Raw genomic sequence first — 20,254 nt, 5'->3', positions numbered from 1 at the left:
GTGATCAAGTTTAAATCATGACATACTGCCAGATGAGGGATTTTTAAATACAGTTGAATTGTTTCCATAGGTTTGTATGTAGTTTCGTGTTTGAAATAATTGTGTTTAAATTTAAAATATGTAATATGTCAAGAAGTGTAGCCAGTAGCCCTTCTTTGGACTTCAGTCCCTTCACCACCATTTCAAATTTATAGATTGAATGCACTGCGAGAAAAACCTCACTCATTGACCTTCAATTTCACTTATTGGGGTGGTACATGTCACACTTCTGGATGGGTCACCCTTGGCATCTCTGACAACAAATGCAGAAAACATAATTTTATTTTCTATTTATTGATTGGAATACATCAGTTTTTGGAATGTGCATCTGCCAGAACTAGTTTTAGACATTGCTGGGGCTCGCGAGAAAAATCTCACTCATTTGGACTTCAATCTCCAGCATTGGGATGGGCCACCCTTGGCATCTCTGGAAGAAGGACAGCCTAAAGGATCTGTGCCTGAGGGAAATGGATTTTGATGAGTAAAATTCAGGAGCAGCCTCAGCTTATTTACCAGCCCCTGGGAAGGTAAAGGACAGGCGGTATTTATAAATGTGTACATACTAAAATCACAAAGAAGATAAAAGAAATTGGTTTGCAGGTTCAATAAAGTTGAGTTTGCTGTGTGGTTCTTTGTAGCGGGAGTGAGGACGCTTGCTCCCAGAACTGGTAAGGCCTCATTAAGAAGCCACATTTGATTTCCCAAGGCCACGGATCTGTATTCCAGACCTTAACCCACCCAAACTAGCATTGGGAGGACTGTGCTGAATGGAAAAAGTGGAATGGGTGAGAATGTGGTGATGAAGGAGGATTTTTGTCCCTGTGACCCGAGTTGAGAGGTTAGAACTGATCTAGTGGCGGTGAGACCCAGGTTACAAAAAATCCTGGAGAAGGACCGCAATGGACTGGAAATAATACAATTGAGAATGATGTGGATAGAGCACCATTCACGGAAGAAAGTGTGTATCAACAACTTGAAAAGCTAAAGGTGGACAAAGCCATGGGACCGGACGGGATCCACCCCAGGATATTGAGGGAGCTCAGAGAGGTTTTGGCGGGTCCTCTTAAAGATTTGTTTAATATATCCTTGCAGACAGGAAAGGTTCCGAGGGATTGGAGAACGGCGGAGGTGGTCCCTCTTCACAAAAGTGGTGATAGGGAAGAAGCTGGAAACTACAGGCCGGTAAGCCTCACTTCGGTTATTGGAAAAGTAATGGAAGCGATGCTGAAGGAAAGGATAGTGAATTTTCTGGAAGCCAATAAGTTGCAAGATCCGAGACAACATGGTTTTACCAAAGGGAAATCGTGCCAAACAAATCTCATTGAGTTCTTTGATTGGGTGACAAGAGAATTGAATCAGGGACGAGCTATGGACGTAATCTACTTAGATTTCAGCAAAGCTTTTGACACAGTTCCCCACAGGAGGCTCTTAAATAAACTGGAGGGGCTGAAGATAGGACCTGAAGTGGTGAACTGGATTAGGAACTGGTTGACGGACAGACGCCAGAGGGTGGTGGTGAATGGAATTTGCTCGGAGGAAGGAAAGGTGAGTAGTGGAGTGCCTCAGGGATCGGTGCTGGGGCCGATTCTGTTCAATATATTTGTGAGTGACATTGCCGAAGGGTTAGAAGGTAAAGTTTGCCTATTTGCGGATGATACTAAGATCTGTAACAGAGTGGACACCCCGGAGGGAGTGGAAAACATGAAAAAGGATCTGAGGAAGCTAGAAGAATGGTCTAAGGTTTGGCAATTAAAATTCAATGCGAAGAAATACAAAGTGATGCACTTAGGGAATAGAAATCCACGGGAGACGTATGTGTTAGGCGGGGAGAGTCTGATAGGTACGGGCGGAGAGAGGGATCTTGGGGTGATAGTATCTGAGGATTTGAAGGCGACGAAACAGTGTGACAAGGCGGTGGCCATAGCTAGAAGGTTGTTAGGCTGTATAGAGAGAGGTGTGACCAGCAGAAGAAGGGGGTGTTGATGCCCCTGTATAAGTCGTTGGTGAGGCCCCACCAGGAGTATTGTGTTCAGTTTTGGAGGCCATATCTTGTTAAGGATGTAAAAAGAATTGAAGCGGTGCAAAGAAAAGCTACGAGAATGGTATGGGATTTGCGTTACAAGACGTATGAGGAGAGACTTGCTGAACTAAACATGTATACTCTGGAGGAAAGGAGAAACAGGGGTGATATGATACAGACGTTCAAATATTTGAAAGGTATTAATCCGCAAACGAACCTTTTCCGGAGATGGGAAGGTGGTAGAACGAGAGGACATGAAATGAGATTGAAGGGGGGCAGACTCAAGAAAAATGTCAGGAAGTATTTTTTCACGGAGAGAGTAGTGGATGCTTGGAATGCCCTCCCGCGGGAGGTGGTGGAAATGAAAACGGTAACGGAATTCAAACATGCGTGGGATAAGCATAAAGGAATCCTGTGCCGAAGGAATGGATCCTCAGGAGCTTAGTCAAGATCGGGAGGCAGGGCTGGTGGTTGGGAGGTGGGGATAGTGCTGGACAGACTTGTACGGTCTGTGCCAGAGCCGGTGGTTGGGAGACAGGGCTGGTGGTTGGGAGGTGAGGATAGTGCTGGGCAGACTTATACGGTCTGTGCCCTGAAGAGCACAGGTACAAATCAAAGTAGGGTATACACAAAAAGTAGCAAATATGAGTTATCTTGTTGGGCAGACTGGATGGACCGTGCAGGTCTTTTTCTGCCGTCATCTACTATGTTATATGTTACTATATTTTCTATAAAAATATCTTGATTTTTTTTTCTTTCCTCTCTGACCACCCCCCCATTTACAAAGCCACATGGCAATGCCGGCACAGCCCATTCAATGCACAAGACACATGAGGGTAATTGTATAAAGCTCACAAAGTTAGGCACCAAAAAGAAATTATATGCTAAGCTAATACTCTATAATGGCAAAACTGTGCTCTAAAATCATTTTAGAACATCAGCGTAAGTCCGCAGTAATGCACCTAACTTTAGTTGTGACCATTTACTGGTCTATGGCAGGCATAAGTTAAAGTTAGGTGCAGTGGTGTACCTCTTGGCTGCCACCCAGGGTGAGTCGTCACTGCGCCCCCACCCCGAAGCACATCACCTCCCCCCCTCGAAGTGCATCACCCTCACTACCCTTCCTCTTAGCAAGGGGGTGTACGGAGCAGTCGCATGGCTGTCGGCTCTGCCGATCCCCTGCCCTGGACCAGGAAGTAATGTCAGAGGGGGCGGGGGACCGGCAGAGCTGACAGCCGTGCGACTGCTATGTGCACCCCTTTGCTGCCTGCACCCTGGGTGGAATGCCCCCACCGCCCTGCCCTTGGTACGCTACTGGTTAGGTGCTTGGGTGTGTAAATGACTTTGTTCTGTAAACACTGCATTCAACTCACAATCACATCCATGACCCGCCCATGTGTACACCCCCTTTTCAATTGCGTGCTATAGATTTTAGGCGAGAAGGTTATAGAACAGCCCCCGAATTCTATGAGTGGTACTCAAATTTGGGTGGCCGCAATTGCGTGCAATCCTTAGATCTGTGTGCAAATAAATACGTTAATAAGCCCTTGTTAATCAATAATTGGCTGTTAATAATCAATTATTGACATGAATTGACTCTAATTTGGATTTGTGCTTGGATCTGGCCACGCACAATTCTAGAAAGATCTGCACCCAAATCCTGTCCTGTGCAACCCAAAAGGGGGCGTGGCTATGGGAGGGGCATGGGTGGGTCAAGGGCATTCTAAAGAATTACGCACAGTGTTATAGAATTTGGGGGATGCACGTTCAAGTTGTGTGTCAGGATTTACACCAGGTTTCAGTTGGTATAAGTGCTCACTCCCAAAGCTGAGTGCCAGAATACACACTCAGCCCGAAGCACCCTTTATCAGGGCTGCAGAGAGACATAGCTGGGCCTGGGGCAGGGCTGCCCCCCCCCCCCCCCCCGCTCCCTTACCTTCCTGCGTCTGTTCCTCCCTCGATCTGTCACCCTCCTGCTCCTTGTGCTGGGATCCGGGTTCTGGGTAATCGCATTAATGCAATCACCTGGGTCCCAACACACAGAAGCAGGAGAGAGAGACAGACACTGGCTCTGGGCCCCCTTTGGAGGCCAGGCCTGGGGAATCATGGCCCCCCTGCCCCCACCCTCGGCGGCCCTGCCCTTTATAGAATAGCACTGAGGGCAAATTTTTCTCAGGTCCTAATTTTCGGCACCATTTACAGAATCCAGCCCTAGGGGCATAAGTCAGTTATGCAAATACTTGAAAAAATTAATGCTTGTTAAGGCCAAGTATTGATACGTAACACCAATTAAGCACCAATTTAGTGCCAATTAACTAATTACGAGGCCCTTTTACTAAAGGGTTGGTGCACAGCAAAGGGCTTGCTGCACGCCAGTTCGGAAGTACCGCCGGGCTACTGCAGGAGCCTGGTGGTAGTCCCACCCCCAGCACTCACCATTTCCAGTGCTACAGTAATTTTTTAGATTTTTGTAGTGCCGGAATTTAACCGGTGGTCATCATTGCCCGTTTACCTCTGGGTTAGTGCAGGAAACCTTACCGCCGTCTCAATGGGTGACAGCAAGGGCTCCCCACCGAAATGGCCACGCAGTAAGTGGTTCACTTACCGCACAGTCATTTCTTTTCCCCCAAAATGGCCAGCTTTTTACCCACTGTGGTAAAAGGGGGCCTCAACGCATGTCAAAAAAACAAAAGCTAATGCTAGCGCAGGCCCTCTTCTACTGCAGCTTTGTTAAAGGACCCCTCAGTGTATGTTACAGTCCGTTAGCATGCGCTAAACATTAGTAAAAGGGCCTCTAAGTTACACATGTAAATGAGGGTATTCTATAAGTATACACTATATAGAATCAGGAGGGTGAGCACTGGTATAACGTTACCTGTATCTGCTGCAATATATTTTTCAGCTGGACCAGAAAGTCTTTGGCTTCCTTCGCTTTGTCTGAGACACCGTTTAGAGCCTGAGACAGCTGCTCCTGTAAAAGAAAATAAATGTTAAAGACACTGAGAAGGCACACTGCTTTTATATCTTTATTTCAAAGATTTATCAACCGCACTATCCACGTTCTAGGCAGTGTACATAGCAATATGCATAATAAAATATAAAAACGGACCATTATAACAAACATGTAATAAAAATATACTAACACCATACAAAATAACAGCTTGCAAGAAAATAGATCACCTGCATAGAAATGAAGTGTGCTAAAGGATATGACATGCGTAATTACAGTAAGCCAAATTAAATAGGTGAGCCTTCAAAAATTGTCTAAAGCACAGAACAGAATCAAAGGGCAATGTATTCCATAGGGGTGCACCTTTGACATGGACCATAGAGGCCAGGTAGACATCAAGCCTAATTTGTTTAAACGAAGGTACCTTTAACAATAATTTATCGCTAGATCTCAAACAATGACTTAATCGATACATTTTCAGAGCAGCCACAATTGCAGGAGATGTTTCACTGTTCAAAATGTTATAAATCACAGTAAGAACTTTAAATTATACACGAAACTTAATTGGCAGCCAATGTAACTCCCTTAAAATTGGTGTAATATGACAAGAATGAGCCAAACCTGTTAACAACCTTGCTGTTGCATTCAACGAAAAAATAATAAAATTACGCAGTACACTCCCTCACCACAACACAGACATCGAAATCTTCTTCAATGATCTGGACCCAACCTCCGATGGATACCCAGCTGATCGAATTTGGACAACATTTAAACTTCTCAACACTGAATCAGTCAAACAAGCAACGCATAGGTTCGCCAAGACCCACTGCAAACTGGATACATGTCCCAGTCATCTACTCAAGTCCGCCCCTGACCACTTCAAAGCAGACCTCACATCCCACCTAAACTTCATGTTACAACAAGGTCTCTTCCCTGAGGAACATGGCAACATCCTACTCACCCCAATACCAAAAGACGCCAAGAAAAGCACAAATTATCTCAGTAACTACCACCCAGTTGCATCTATCCAATTAGTAGTAAAAATAATGGAGAGCTTGGTGACTAAACAGCTTACGGAATACCTGGAAAAGTTTTCAATACTACATAATTCACAATCAGGATGCCGATCCCATCATAGCACCGAAACTGTCCTAGTTACCGTCTTGGCCAAATTCAAGCAGGAGATAGCCATAGGTAATAGCATACTCCTCCTCCAACTCAACATGTCGAGTGCATTCGACATGGTAAACCACAACATACTACTAAGACTATTAGGCCACTTCGGGATTGAAGGAAATGTACTTAACTGGATCAATAAATAAATGTTCTGAGTTACTCTAAAAAGTGAGATGTGGAAACACTTGAAAAAAAAGATGAAAGCAGTGGTTCTCAACTCAAAGCAAGTCCTGCTGGATAACCTAGCCAGTCTGACAGTCTGGTTTTCAGAATAGCCAGCATCAATGTGCATGATATCTATTTCCCTATTGTAAACAAGGATCCTACTGGCTAAGTCCGTGAAGCCTCCTCACCACCAGCACCGAGCTCTCTGTTTTCCTCTTTATGTGTTTCTTCTTCTTTCTTGGGCCTGTTTTTGGGTTAGACAACCCAACCCCCCTTTCTTCAACAGCTCCTCGGCTGTTTTAAACCCAGTCCAATTACAGCCAGGGTTCTCTCCGCACAGTTCAATGGAGCTAGGCTGTTTCAAACACAGTCCAAGTACAGCCAGGCTTCTCTCAGCACAGCTCAATAAAGTCAGGCTGTTTCTAACACCTTCCAATTACAGCCAGGCTTCTCTCAGCACAGTTCAATGGAGCTAGGCTGTTTCAAACACAGTCCAAGTACAGCCAGGCTTCTCTCAGCACAGCTCAATAAAGTCAGGCTGTTTCTAACACAGTCCAATTACAGCCAGGCTTCTCTCAGCACAGTTCAATGGAGCTAGGCTGTTTCAAACACAGTCCAAGTACAGCCAGGCTTCTCTCAGCACAGCTCAATAAAGTCAGGCTGTTTCTAACACAGTCCAATTACAGCCAGGCTTCTCTCAGCACAGTTCAATGGAGCTAGGCTTTGCGCGGGCTCAAAGCCTTGGGTCCCACCCTCTAGGTCAGTCTCTATTCTCCTGACCTCCTCCCGCTTTGACCCAGGCCTCTCCCCTATACCTCCAGTGCTGGCTGAGCCATAGCCAAGAGCTCCATGGGTTCCTCTAAGACCAGCTCAGCCTCCTCTTGCTCCATCGCCTCTGGTTCATTCTCCCCTCCTCCTCCTTCAGTAGCCCAGTCCATTTTCTCCTCCCCCCACCCCTTTTCCAGCTGATTACACTTTTCTTCATTAACTCTGCTAGGCTGCTTTTCCTTCTCCTGCCACCGGTTCCACCACCTCCTCCACCAGGTGGGAGAATCAGCTTTTCCTTTTCCCTGGCGGCCCTCTTCTGGAGCTCCTTGGTTCTGCACCCTACTTCTCCTCCCCCGGAGCTCTCCTGTGGCCTTCTGGGAGTTGTAGTTTCCCATCTTTATGTCCCTTTTGGGCAAAACCGGAGCATCCCTAGGGTCTTCCCTCCTACCCTCCGGCTCTCTTTTCTCCGGTGGGTAGCTGGGGTCCCTCTTCCTTTCGGCATATTCCTTACACTATGTATATATATATATATATAGAGAGAGAGAGAGAGAGAAGAAAAGAAAGAAAGAAAGAAAGAAAGAAAGAAAGAAAGAAAGAAAGAAAGAAAGAAAGAAAGAAAGAAAGAAAGAAAGAAAGAAAGAAAGAAGGCAGGCAGGCAATGCATGCCAAAATATCTCATGCGTATTCATGTTGGATACCCTGAAATTCCAACTTGCCGGGTTAAGAACTATTAGCCTAAATATTTGTCAGAGTGAAACCTAAAAGCAGCGTTTTTTCCTTTCAGTCTTCAAGGACTACAAAATTGTCTGGGTCTGATAAATAGCCATCAGATAGCGCTACATTCATTGGGCTAAAAATGTTTGATATAACCGAAATAGCAGCCCTGCATTTAGCCACTGAAGAAAGGTCAATACCCTCTTGATATAAAGACTTAAAGCTGAATGAGATCAGTGATCCATGGAGTCAAACCTGCTAGTCTGGGTCACCTGGAGTCCCACCAGATCCCAGATGGGGAAATCTTTTCCATGGTACTCACTGAGAATTGGAGATTCCTAAAGTTATGCGGCTAAATAATGGCTAATGCCGTGTTTCCAAACCTTCCCCTGGATGGGCACCCGGCCAGTAAGATTTTAAGGCACAAGAAATATGCATGAGATAGAGTTGTATACACTGGCAGGGCTGCCCCCCCCCCCCCCCATGCCACCACAGCACCCTCCCCCTCCCAGCAGCAGTGATTGAGAGAGGCTGCTGTGCTGGCCACAGGTCCTTCTTCCTGCCGCATCCCACCTTCTGTGAAATACGCATGAGATATATTGGGAGTTATGGAGGCGTGAGGATGCTCTCGTAGGGAACCGCCGAGGCCGCCGAGGGCTCAGTCAACAGCACCGAGACCAGAGTGCAGCAGCAGCGACAAGAGGAGAAGAGGCAATGCAGCGGAGGCCCCGGAGACAGGCTCCGAGGGGCTCAGAGCAAAGCAGTAGTGGCAGCCTGAGGCTGCTACCCCCCCTCTGGTGTCTACCTCCAACACAGACACAGCTCCCAGGGTTGCAGAGTCTTTGTGCCCTGGGCAACGCGTCCGATCACCAGACCATGAGTAAAGTGCCTATTATGTTTCAAGATACTGAGACTTTACAACTGACAAGACTTGAAAAGCCTGACAGTAAAAACCAAAGTAAAAACTGAATAATTGCTAGTGAACTGAAGACACCTTCAGCAGGACGGGCGTGCCTTTTGCACTGCATTTGATCAACCGGAGAAGGCAGGCTTGTGAGGAGAACAGATTGGGGCAACACGGTCTTAATAGTAACCACAGGAAATATATACCATAATGAATGCCCTCAAACTACTCCTAATAATCTACTCCTTAACACTGATCCACTTAACACTAACCACCCCACTTGCAGAAAACAACATCATACCCATACTACACAATCATCATAGATTGATCAAATACACCACACCTCACCAAACTGAGAACAACCTAAACAAAGTAAGAACACTTAAATGCAAACAACCACAACAGAAGAGAAAGAAGGGCCCAAACAAACTCACCTCAACAAAGAAATGACAATTAACAAAAGTCCACTTAACACCAAACACAGAAGACCCATTCCAAACAATCTAAGTGGGCTACGTCAACGCCAGATCTGCTGTAAATAAAACAGCAATACTAACAGACTGGATCATGTCAGAAAACCTCAACCTACTCTTCCTCACTGAAACTTGGATCCATGACCAAAAGGACCCTATAATCTGAGACCTGTGCCCTCCAGGATACAAAATCACACACTGGATCAGAAAAGAAAAGAGAGGCGGAGGCATAGCACTAATCTATTGGTCCCACTTTACCACCGAAACCACTGCTGAGTCCATAACACCTCAACTTGAAATTGCCCCAATCAGAATCCACAACAAAACCCTACGCGATCATTTGAATTGTGTCTTGTTTTACAGACCTCCAGGTAATTGGAACAAAGGCCAGACCAACTTCATGGACTTCATTTCAAACACATGTGTAACCAACTCCAATACACTAGTACTAGGAGACATCAACTTTCACTTAGAAGACCCAAACTCTATCAACGCACGAGAATGTAAGTAATTTCTCCGTTTATGCGATCTCAAATGGCCACAAATGCAAGCAACCCACATCAAAGGGCACACACTTGATCTCATCTCACACAAACTCTCAACAGACCAGAACCTTACAATAACATATACGAAATGGACAGAGACACCCTGGACTGACCACTACAAACTAAACTTATCCCTACATTGGCGGAAGAAGGGTATACAACGAAGAACACACATCCTACAGCACAAGAGGTCAAGTAGACATGAAAACATTCTGGCAACTAATATAAAATAATGAATGGGCAACACAAACAGACTCCATAAACTACCGCATAGAATGGGACAAAAGATGCAAAAGCATACTAGATGAAATTGCACCCTTACGAAATTACAAGCATAACTCAACACCATGGTTCAACGATGAACTGAAAAAGTTAAAAACACAAACCAGGAAACTCGAACGAGCATGGAATAAAACAAAAGATGAACATACATTCAACACATGGAAACATACAAAGAAAATACAAATACGCAATAAGACAGGCCAAAAGATCATACTATAAAACCAAAATAGGGACAGATTACAAAGACAAGAAGAAATTATACCAACTCATGAACAAACTCCTAGACACCAATTTGGTCACTACCACGAATACAGACATCCCATCTGCAGATAAACTTGCGAAGTACTTCAATAAAAACAATTGTAAACCTACGCAACACGCTACCTCAGAACAACACCGACATTGAAAACTTCCTTAATGAATTGGACCCAACCATTGGACAATACCCGGCAGATCGGACCTGGTTAAACTTCGCCCTCCTTACCGTCGAAACAGTTACCCAGGCGATTAGTAGGTTTTCCAACACTCACTGTAAACTAGATACTTGTCCCAGCTACCTAATGAAATCCGCCCCTGACTGCTTCATAGCAGACCTCACATCCCAACTAAATTACATGCTTCAGCAAGGCCTCTTCCCTAAGGAAAATGGCAATATCCTACTCACCCCAATACCAAAACATACCAAGGAAAAATACAAACGAAATCACTAACTACTGTCCAGTAGCATCTATCCCATTGGTGGTCAAACTGATGGAAAGCATGGTAACCAAACAACTTACAGATTACATAAACAAATTCTCAATATTACACGAATCACAGTCAGGCTTTCGCGTAGCCTAGTGGTTAGTGCAGTGGACTTTGATCCGGGGGAACTGAGTTCGATTCCCACTGCAGCTCCTTGTGACTTTGGGCAAGTCACTTAACTCTCCATTGCCCCTGGTACAAAATAAGTACCTGAATATATGTAAACCGCTTTGAATGTAGTTGCAAAAACCTCAGAAAGGCGGTATATCAAGTCCCCTTTCCCTTTCCCTCCACAGCACGGAAACAGTATTACTCACTCTTCTAGCCAAATTCAAGCAGGAAATAGCAACAGGCAAAAACATCCTTCTCCAATTCAACATGTCTAGTGCATTTGACATGGTAAACCATAATCCTATATAATAATTTGCACCTCCAACATTCTACGTCTGGATGCCTAGGTTCATAACACAATTCCCATTGGTCCCCCCTTGAGTCTAAAGGTGATGACATCAGAGGGCGGATCAGTGAGAGGGAAGGGAAGCCAGCACCAACCAGCCACAGGTGGTGAGGATAGAATCGCAGGAGAATCACCCTCCTCCCTCCCCCCATGTTCTCCCAGTTCCAGGCCCCCCTCTCCTCCGAGTTCCAGGCCCCCCTCCCCTCTCCCTCCCTCTCCTCCGAGTGCTAACCCGACGTGCCTTGCCCGCCCTCTTCTCCCAGTCCTCCGCCTGCCCCTCGCCTTCCTGCGTGCAGCCCAGAATTTAAAAGTTCTAACCTCGGGGTCCGGCGGCAGCAGTGAAAGGCAAGCAGGCATGGTGCTTCAGCCTGCCTTCCCTTTTCTCTCAGCTCTGCCTCTGATCCCGCCCTTCCAGAAACAGGAAATGAGGGCGGGAGGGGAGAGAGAGAGAGAGAGGGAGGCGTGGGGGTCTGGGACATGGAACTCGGAGGAGAGAGAGGGGGGCCTGGAACATGGAGGAGAGGGAGGGGGCCTGGAACTCGGATGAGAGGGAGAAGAGGGGGCCAGGAACTAGGAGGGAGAGGGCCTGGAACTCGGAGGAGAGGGAGGGAGAGCGGGGGCCTGGAAATCGGAGGAGAGAGAGAGGGAGGAAAGGAGGGGGACCTGGAACTTGGAGGAGACACAGGGGGCCTGGAACTCGGAGGAGAGAGAGGGAGGGAGGCATGGAACTCAGAGGAGAGGGGAGCCTGAAACTCAGAGGACAGGGAGGGAGGGAGGGGGGCGATTCTCCCACGATTCTATCCTCACCTCCAACATTCTGTGGCTGGCTGGTGCTGGCTTCCCTTCCCTCTCACTGATCCGCTCTCTGCCATCATCACGTTTAGACATGAGGGTGGACCAACGGGAATTGTGTTACGAACCCAGGCATCCAGACATAGAATGTTGGAGGTGCAAATTAATATATAGGATATTTTTAGATCATTGATATATATATATATATATATGTCTATATATTTTTACATATCATTGCTAACTATATGTGTGTATATTTTTAAGTATTTTAATATGGGTATGTTGTCTTGGTCATGGTTTTTCAGTCATTATGTAATACTATTGTTTTTATACATTTTTTTATTATTATTGTTGTTACATTATCTCTCATATTTGTCACTTTGTGTGTTTTATTACTTTAGCCCCTGACGCAGCCCTTCTGAGCGAAACACGTCCTGTGTCGGGCAACATTCCTGATATATGGTACTATTAATAAAGTTTTTATATATTTTTCACTGATCTGCTGTTTTGTTTTCCATATTCATTACAGATATCCTGAAAGCCTGATTGGCTAGAAGTGCCTCATGAGGAGGATTGGGAAACAATGAGTTAACAGAAATGCCCCTAGAAACTTATTCAAGCTCCCATAGCCGCCGAGAGGGGGGGCAAAATTTCCCGGGCTGGGCCTCCAGGGAGGGCCCGGCGTAGAGGTCTCTCTCTTTCTCCTGGTCCTGATGGGAACCGGGTGATCACATCCGACCAGGAGCAGGAGAGAGAAAACTCCAGCGCCGGGTCCCCCTTGCATTGCCTGCCTAGCAGCTGCTAGTCCCTCAGGCCGCGCATGCTGCTTTGAGACTGAGCATATGCAATCTGAGGAATTCAGCTGCAGAGGCAGGCAATGCTGGGCAGAGGAAGGAGCCGTGCTGCCTGCAGCTGGCGGGGTCAGCCAAGGTATTTCGGGCGGCGGCAATAATGATTTGGGGGGGGGGGGGCGGCAGCGATGACAATTCTGCCCCGGGTCCAGTTCAGTCTCTTGGCAGCTCTGCAAACACCCCCTTTTTAAAAGCTCAGCTAAATTACTAGTCTTGTCTACATTTCTGATAGCAGATTCTATAGTTTAATCTTCCAATGACTGAAAAAATAATACTGTTTTTAAATTGCTGCTAGATAATTTTATGGTATGTTCTCCAGTCCTAGTACTACTGGAAAGAATAAATAAGTGTTCCCACAGCACTCTTCATATGTCTTCACAGTCATCGTTTCTCTCTGCTAAAGAACCCTAATCTATAGAGTCTTTCTTTAAAAGGGATCTGTTCCATTCCCAATCATTTTGGTTGCCCTTCTCTGCACCTTTCAGGTTCTCACATATCTTTTTTAAGATATGGTAACCAGAACTGCACACCATCCTCAAGGTTGAATCCCACTGAGTGGCTATGAGCAGGGGTGTAGCTACAGGGGGGCCACGGGGGCCTGGGCCCCTGCAAATTATATCCAGGCCCCTGGTTTGACTGGTGGGGGTCCCCAAACCCCGTCAACCGAAGCCTTCTTCAGCGCCATCTCCAGCACAGCCTTGTTCCTGCCCTGTACACGCTGACACTCCTTTATGTGAAACTGAGAAGGAGCATCAGTGTGCACAGGACAGGAGAAGCAAGAAGAGCAGGGTTGGGGACCCCCGCCAGCAAAGGTATTTGCGAGGCGAGGGGGGGCGCGAGAAGGTGTGAGGCGGTGGTGGTGGGGGGAGGTGAGACAAAGCGAGGCGTGACAGTGGGGGGGTGGCGGCAGGGAGGCACTCAAAATGTGTCCCCAACCTCGGGCTCTGGCCCCCTCCTACCGTAAGGTCTGGCTATGCCCCTGCTATGCAGCAGAGAGTGCTACTGAATATCATAGGAACCTAAGAATAGCCATAATGGGTCAGGTCAATGGTCCATCTAGCCCAATATCCTGCTTCCCACAGTGGCCAATTCAGGTCACAAGTACCTGGCAGAAACCCAAATAGTGGCAACATTCTATGTTACCAATCCCAGGCCAAACAGTAGCTTCTCCATGTCTATCTCAATAGCAAGCTACGGACTTTTTTACTCTAGGATCTTGTCCAAACCTTTTTTAAATCCAGATATGCTAGCAATATGTTACCAATATTGCATTGGATTCTTGCCTCAGAAAGATAATTTTGTGATTACAAATAGAGAATTGGCTCCTTTACAGTGTGAAGTGGCTGCTTTGATGTGTTGGAATCCAATATTAATTTTTTGGTTTGACGATTTTATCCTACAGGAGACAGAGTGTTTGCTACTGGGTTATGTTTGTTCATTGGGGAACAATAGAGTGTTTGTCAGCACAGTTATTGGCTTTCATAGATGTCAGTAGTGCATGGGAAGACAATAACACTGATTAAAGAAAAAGTGCAGACCACACTACACTTTGATACCTTTTCATTGATTTTCATTTCCTTTCACATTTATAGACCATCCTTTAAAAAAAAACACCTTGTTTTAAATCAAAGCAATTAACTTTTTTTTTTTCAAACCTACAATAAATAGTTGCATATTAACCCCCCCCCCCCCTGTTCACTAAGCCACGCTGCAATACCGACACAACCCAAAGTGAATGGGCTGTGTCGGCATTAGCGCACAGCCAGCCGCTAACGCAGCTCAGTAAACTGAGGATAAATATGCATAAATGTACTGCCTGAATTTATGCTTTCATTAGGGGAGGAGAAAGATGACATAGAATAATAAAACAAATTTAAATATATAACACAATAATATCAATTAATAACAATATGCAAGGAAAATTAGTAAAATTAAAGCACAGGTCTACAACTAAAACCTCAATGACTGAATAATCAAAAAAACAGAAAGGTAAAGACAAACAGTAATCTTAAAGACTGTCCAACCTTGAGCTCAGTACGGCTTACAATAAATTATGAGTTACAGCTGAACTCATTTAGAAACAATCGGGTTGCCAACTAGATCCAGATTCGCCCAACAGGGTTTATCCAGTCCTGGGCTTATCCTAATACATGCAGTAACTTGTAGCCTTGCTTTTCTTATGCAATCCAATGGGGAAATAAGAACCACAAGCCACTGCATGCAATGGGGTGAGCCCAGGACTGGATGTAGTTGGCACCCCTAGTTCGCCCACAGGTGGACCTGCCATCTGCTTCAGGCCACAATTTGTCAGAAGTCTGAACTAACATCAGCAGGAAGGGCTTGGCCACAGGAAACACAGGAACAGGAGTTTCAGGACAAGGCAGGAGACAGCAGCCCAGTACATGGCAGTGTCAGTATGTATCACTTATCTCTTCCATATCACCCTCTGGTCTTCTGTCAGGAATGAAAGCAGGATTTCAAGAGTGTTAACCACAATAAACCTCCTTCGCCTGTATTGCACAGTGCTAAGGAAGACTCTAATGTCTTTTGGGGGGGGGGGGGGGGGGTTGGTGGGACCAGCCAACCATTTATTTTTATTTATTTATTTGTAGCATTTGTATCCCACATTTTCCCACCAATTTGCAGGCTCAATGTGGCTTACATTTGACGTAATGGCGGTTGCCATTTCCGGTTAACAGGATTACAAATGGCATTGCATTCAGGTGCATATATACATGGTAACATACATGGAACATAATTTAGTTAGTTATTTTAAGCATTTGATATACCACAAATTGTCCATATGGCAACTATGAGGTTAATAATATAAAAGCAATTAGGGAGCAGATACATAAGGAAGGCAGACAATTATGTGTATGAGCCAAAGGATTCAGTAAACAGGTGGATCTTGAGTAAAGTCTTGAATTTGGGATAGGAGAGTTCTAAATGGATGCAAGGTGGGAGAGAGTTCCGAAGGGACAGTCCTAGAAAACTGAAACTGGTCTCATGAAAGACTGAGAGGTGAAAAGAAGGGAGGGAAGGAATTGTAAATTGATTGCAAGAAGCAGATCTGTTCTTCTATTAAAAAAAAAACTTTTTCCACATCATTTCAGTTATTTATCAGACAGTTATCCTCTTCAAACTGCCCAATAATTGCTTCTCACACACACACAGGCAAAGTGTAGTACAGTTCTCCAAGCAAAATAGAGGATGCTTACAGCATATGCAGAAATGAATGTTCACAGGCACAATGGTTAGCAGAGGCCATACAAAAATTAGAGCAAACCTAATCTGTACACCAAGTATTGTTTAAGGCAACTATATTATTATTTTGAATTCCATATTTACAATCCAATCCAACAATCCAAAAAACTAGTCTTATAAGAATGTTCAGTCGTCATTAGGGGCATATTATTAGCATTGCATTATATGACCATAACATCCTAACCTGAAAACTGGCAGTTTACAGTGGGGTAAGGCATGCCCTTTTCAGACACAAACAGCTAAGCACTATTTTGCACTCCCTGTTCCACACTGAATCACATCAGTGCCTTTTTCTCTATATAGTTCAGGCTGAAGGAAATGTCACCCGTATCTAGCCCAGCCAGGGCTCTGTTGCTTGGTGAGAAGATATTCAGCATGATGAAGCAGTGCATAAATAGTGAGACCCTTGAGCTGGGTTTTGTGGTTGTTGTATTCTAGAGGTTTTTTTGTTTTATTATTTTGCCAGAAAAAGAGAAAAGAATTATACATTTAGTTGAAATCTCCAAAACTGCAAATAATTAGTATTACAGGACAGGTACTTAATTCAGGACCCAGCTCCTTGTGACTCTGGGCAAGTCACTTAACCCTCCATTGCCCCATGTAAGCCGCATTGAGCTTGCCATGAGTGGGAAAGTGCGGGATACAAATGTAACAAAAAAAAAAAACATCTTCTCAGAATACCTAGGGACAGCCCAAACTAGCCGCACTTCCTCTTCCATGGTGAGTCCCCCCTTAACCCAACCCCACCAGTGTGCTTTCTATAATCCAGCTGTGTCACCGTCCTCAAGCAGCTTCCCCCTCCCCTTTAAAATGATCAACAGTCAAAAGTGTTTAATTGCTTTGCATTCTCTCCCCAACTACTGCTGTGCATCATCCACTCAGCAGCTCTTCAACTCAGAAGGAGACCAAGCTTTCTGTCAACTGCATGCCCCTTCCATGCCCACCAAGCTGCCAAACTGCCTAGATGGCATTCATTCTGGCCTTTCTTAGTCTTATCCTCTAGTCTTTCCCAATATTGCTGTCTTTCTATTAGTCTCCTCCATATGCCCCCTTGCAACTCACTGCCAGTCTTACCACATTGCGTTGGCTAGTTACTATCTCTCCAACCTTCTCATTATGAATTTGTGTCTTCTTCGGCAGGGTCCTTTATCTGTGATTATGGTTCCTCTTTCTCCTTGTGAGGGAGTGGGTGGTACAAGGAACGGTTTCCTTAAGAACACTTTCTCACTGAAGCAGAGCCACCTTAAGAATAGGGATGTTAGCCTATGTGGCCAGAAAGGCAGGGCTCAAGCAGAGAGTAGGAAGTCAAAAGCCCTCTGGCAGAACAGAACGGGAAGGCCCCAAACAAGGATCCTCCCAGAGATTTCTGGCATGGCTGTAATACTTGAGGGGGATTCCAGAGAAGAGGAATGGCTCTAGCTCAGACCATAGGAGCCAATTTTTCAAGATGATTGGGGGTGCTAAACCCAATGGAAATTACCTCTCCCAGGACAGAGTCAAGGAGTTTGTTCAATGTTGGAGGTATTAGATCCTCTTGTTGTTGAACCGCTTTATATTTCAAAAGATCTTCTCTAGGATTGTGCCAAGCTCGTTTGGCTGCTCTATTATTAATATTATTTATTTATTTATTTATTTATGACATTTATATCCCACAGTATTTCCACCCATAGGCAGTCTCAATGTGGCATTCAATAATTAATAAGCAACAATAGTACAAAGTACAGTAGACAAGGTCACAGGAGAGAAGAGAAACAACGAAGGAGGAAGAGAGGGGAGGAGATAAATCAGCAAGAAAGGAGTCGTGGGCTAAAAGGGTACGGCACCCAGGGCCGTGCCAACACGGTAAGCGAGGTAAGCATGGCAGGAGGGCGCCATCCTCTGGGGGGCGCCCCGCCGCACCATGCTTACCTCGCCCTCTTCTCCCCAGATCCTTTTCCTTTTTTTTTGTTTAAATTTACCTCTGTCTGGCGGCAGCGTAGCGTTAGTGAGAAGGAGGCGGCGCTCCCCCGCCCCGACGTGTCAGTCTTCCCTTCGCTCAGTTCCGCCTTCTTCTAACATCAGAAATGACGTCAGAAGAAGGCGGGACACTGAGCGAAGGGAAGACTGACACGTCGGGGCGGGGGAGCGCCGCCTCCTTCTCACTAACGCTATGCTGCCGCCAGACAGAGGTAAATTTAAACAAAAAAAAAGGAAAAGGATCTGGGGAGAAGAGGGCAGGTAGTGTAGCGATCGTTTTCGGGGGGGGGGGGGAGCGGAGCGGAGCCAACTGCAGGGGGGCGCCGGAGACCCTAGGCAAGGCCCTGACGGCACCTGTAGGGCTTTTAGCATATGCACTGCCAAAGAAGAAGGTCTTGAGTCGCTTCTTGAAGGTCGGGTGATCAGAAGTGAATTTGACCTCTCGAGGCAACCCGTTCCACAACTGAGTGCTGAGGTAAGGAAAAGGGGAGCCATAGGTGGTCTTATATTTGAGGCCATGAGGGGCAGGGTAGTGGAGGTTGAAGTACGAGCGGGCCGACCTACGGGAATTCCTGAGCGGCAGATTAATGAGAGTGTCCATGTAGGAAGGGGCATCGCCATAGATGATTTTGTGCACCAATGCGCAGGTTTTGAAGGCGATGCGATCCTTTACAGGAAGCCAATGCAGCCGCTCGCGCAACGGCCTCGAACTGTCAAATCTAGACTTGCCAAAGATAAGTCGGGCTGCTGTATTCTGAGCTGTTTGCAATTTTTTCAGGAGCATACTTGAACATCCCCCATAGATGCTATTGCTATTAAAAACTCATCCGATTTTGACTAAGTCCAATATCCTGTTTTCATATCAAAGAAGTAATAACCTAGGTGACATGTTGAGCCCTAATGACATTTGGACCGAGAAAAAGAACAGTAGGTCTAAGGGCTTTCATAAAAAAAATGTGGCCACTGTACTGTATGCCATATTATGGAGGAGGGTGAAGCTTTTATTCATCCCAATACCGGCAAAAAATGCATTTTTAGATCAAAGACATCATGTGAAACCAGGGGAGTGATATATTTAATTAGGTGTCCTTGTGGTCTGCTTTATATTGGTCAAATCACAAGACCTTTAAAAACATGTTTAATGGAACATCGTTCTTGTTTGAAGTTGAAGAAACATGAAGCCCCGATGGTTAATCATTGTGAAATCGCTAAACATGGATTCGATGATCTACGCTGCACGGTTTTGGAACATTTACCATCCACCCAAAGAAGAGGTGATTTAAGCAGACGGTTGCGACAAATTGAGCAGAAGTGGATCTTTTATTTCAATACTATGGAGCCAGCTGGATTAAACATCAGAGTAGAATGGTCTGCATTTTTCTGATATAGTCTGAAGAATGTTTGATTTTCAAATAGCCATGGATTGGTCAGTTCAAAAGATGACGTGAGGCTTTTTTACTGGTTATGGATTGGCTCTCAGACATAGTGGAGTGGTACGTCACCGATGAATAAATTGAAAGTATCTGTGGGGCAGTTACAGGCTCATCTTTTGGAGTACAGCACTCGAGATAGGAGAATGTGCGGATTCTTTCGATTGTGAGCAGATGAGAACAAATGTGGAGACTTTACAAATGTGTTTAAACCCCTGAAGCAGCGACGGCGAAACGGGAACTTCCCTGTTGGGTTCGGATTGAGCTATCAATTGAGCTACTGATTGAGCAAGAGACACCATTGTGTTGGCAGTCAAGATAAGTAACCAGTAACTCAGCACAGCACAGCAACATATTGTAAAGCAGTATATTTTTCTGAGACAGATATTCTCTGTATCTCGTCTTTGGAAACAGGCAATGATCTGCTGCTTGTCCATTTGGAATAGTTATATTTATATTTTGATATTTTTGGACATTGATGTGTGTAGAGTTTTTTTCGGGGGCCATATGATGCTGCGCCGGGCTCATGCCTTATTGCCCGTTGACTTTTGGGCTGGCTGGGTGGCATTACTGAATTCCCCCGTTTTTCTCCACATTTATTGGTGTGTTTTTTTGCCAAAGTAAAGTTACAGATCATTAAGCTCTGTATTCCTGTTTGGAATTTACACAGGTAGTGTGAAACTGGGTTTTTGAATTTCAAATGAAAAATATATGTCATGTGAAA

General features: G+C 45.3%; 1 protein-coding gene across 1 annotated transcript in view; it reads right to left on the bottom strand.

The window, feature by feature from the left end:
* Nucleotides 1-20,254, bottom strand: part of TRIM67 (tripartite motif containing 67) — a 161,975-nt gene that overhangs the window by 108,690 nt on the left and 33,031 nt on the right. Inside the window, 1 exon segment of the mRNA XM_030195210.1 lies at nucleotides 4,935-5,030. Coding sequence (XP_030051070.1) covers nucleotides 4,935-5,030 — 96 coding nt within the window.

This window comes from Microcaecilia unicolor, chromosome 3, assembly GCF_901765095.1.
Source record: "Microcaecilia unicolor chromosome 3, aMicUni1.1, whole genome shotgun sequence".
Taxonomy (NCBI): domain Eukaryota; kingdom Metazoa; phylum Chordata; class Amphibia; order Gymnophiona; family Siphonopidae; genus Microcaecilia; species Microcaecilia unicolor.
This window is presented reverse-complemented; position numbering and strand designations above follow the sequence as displayed.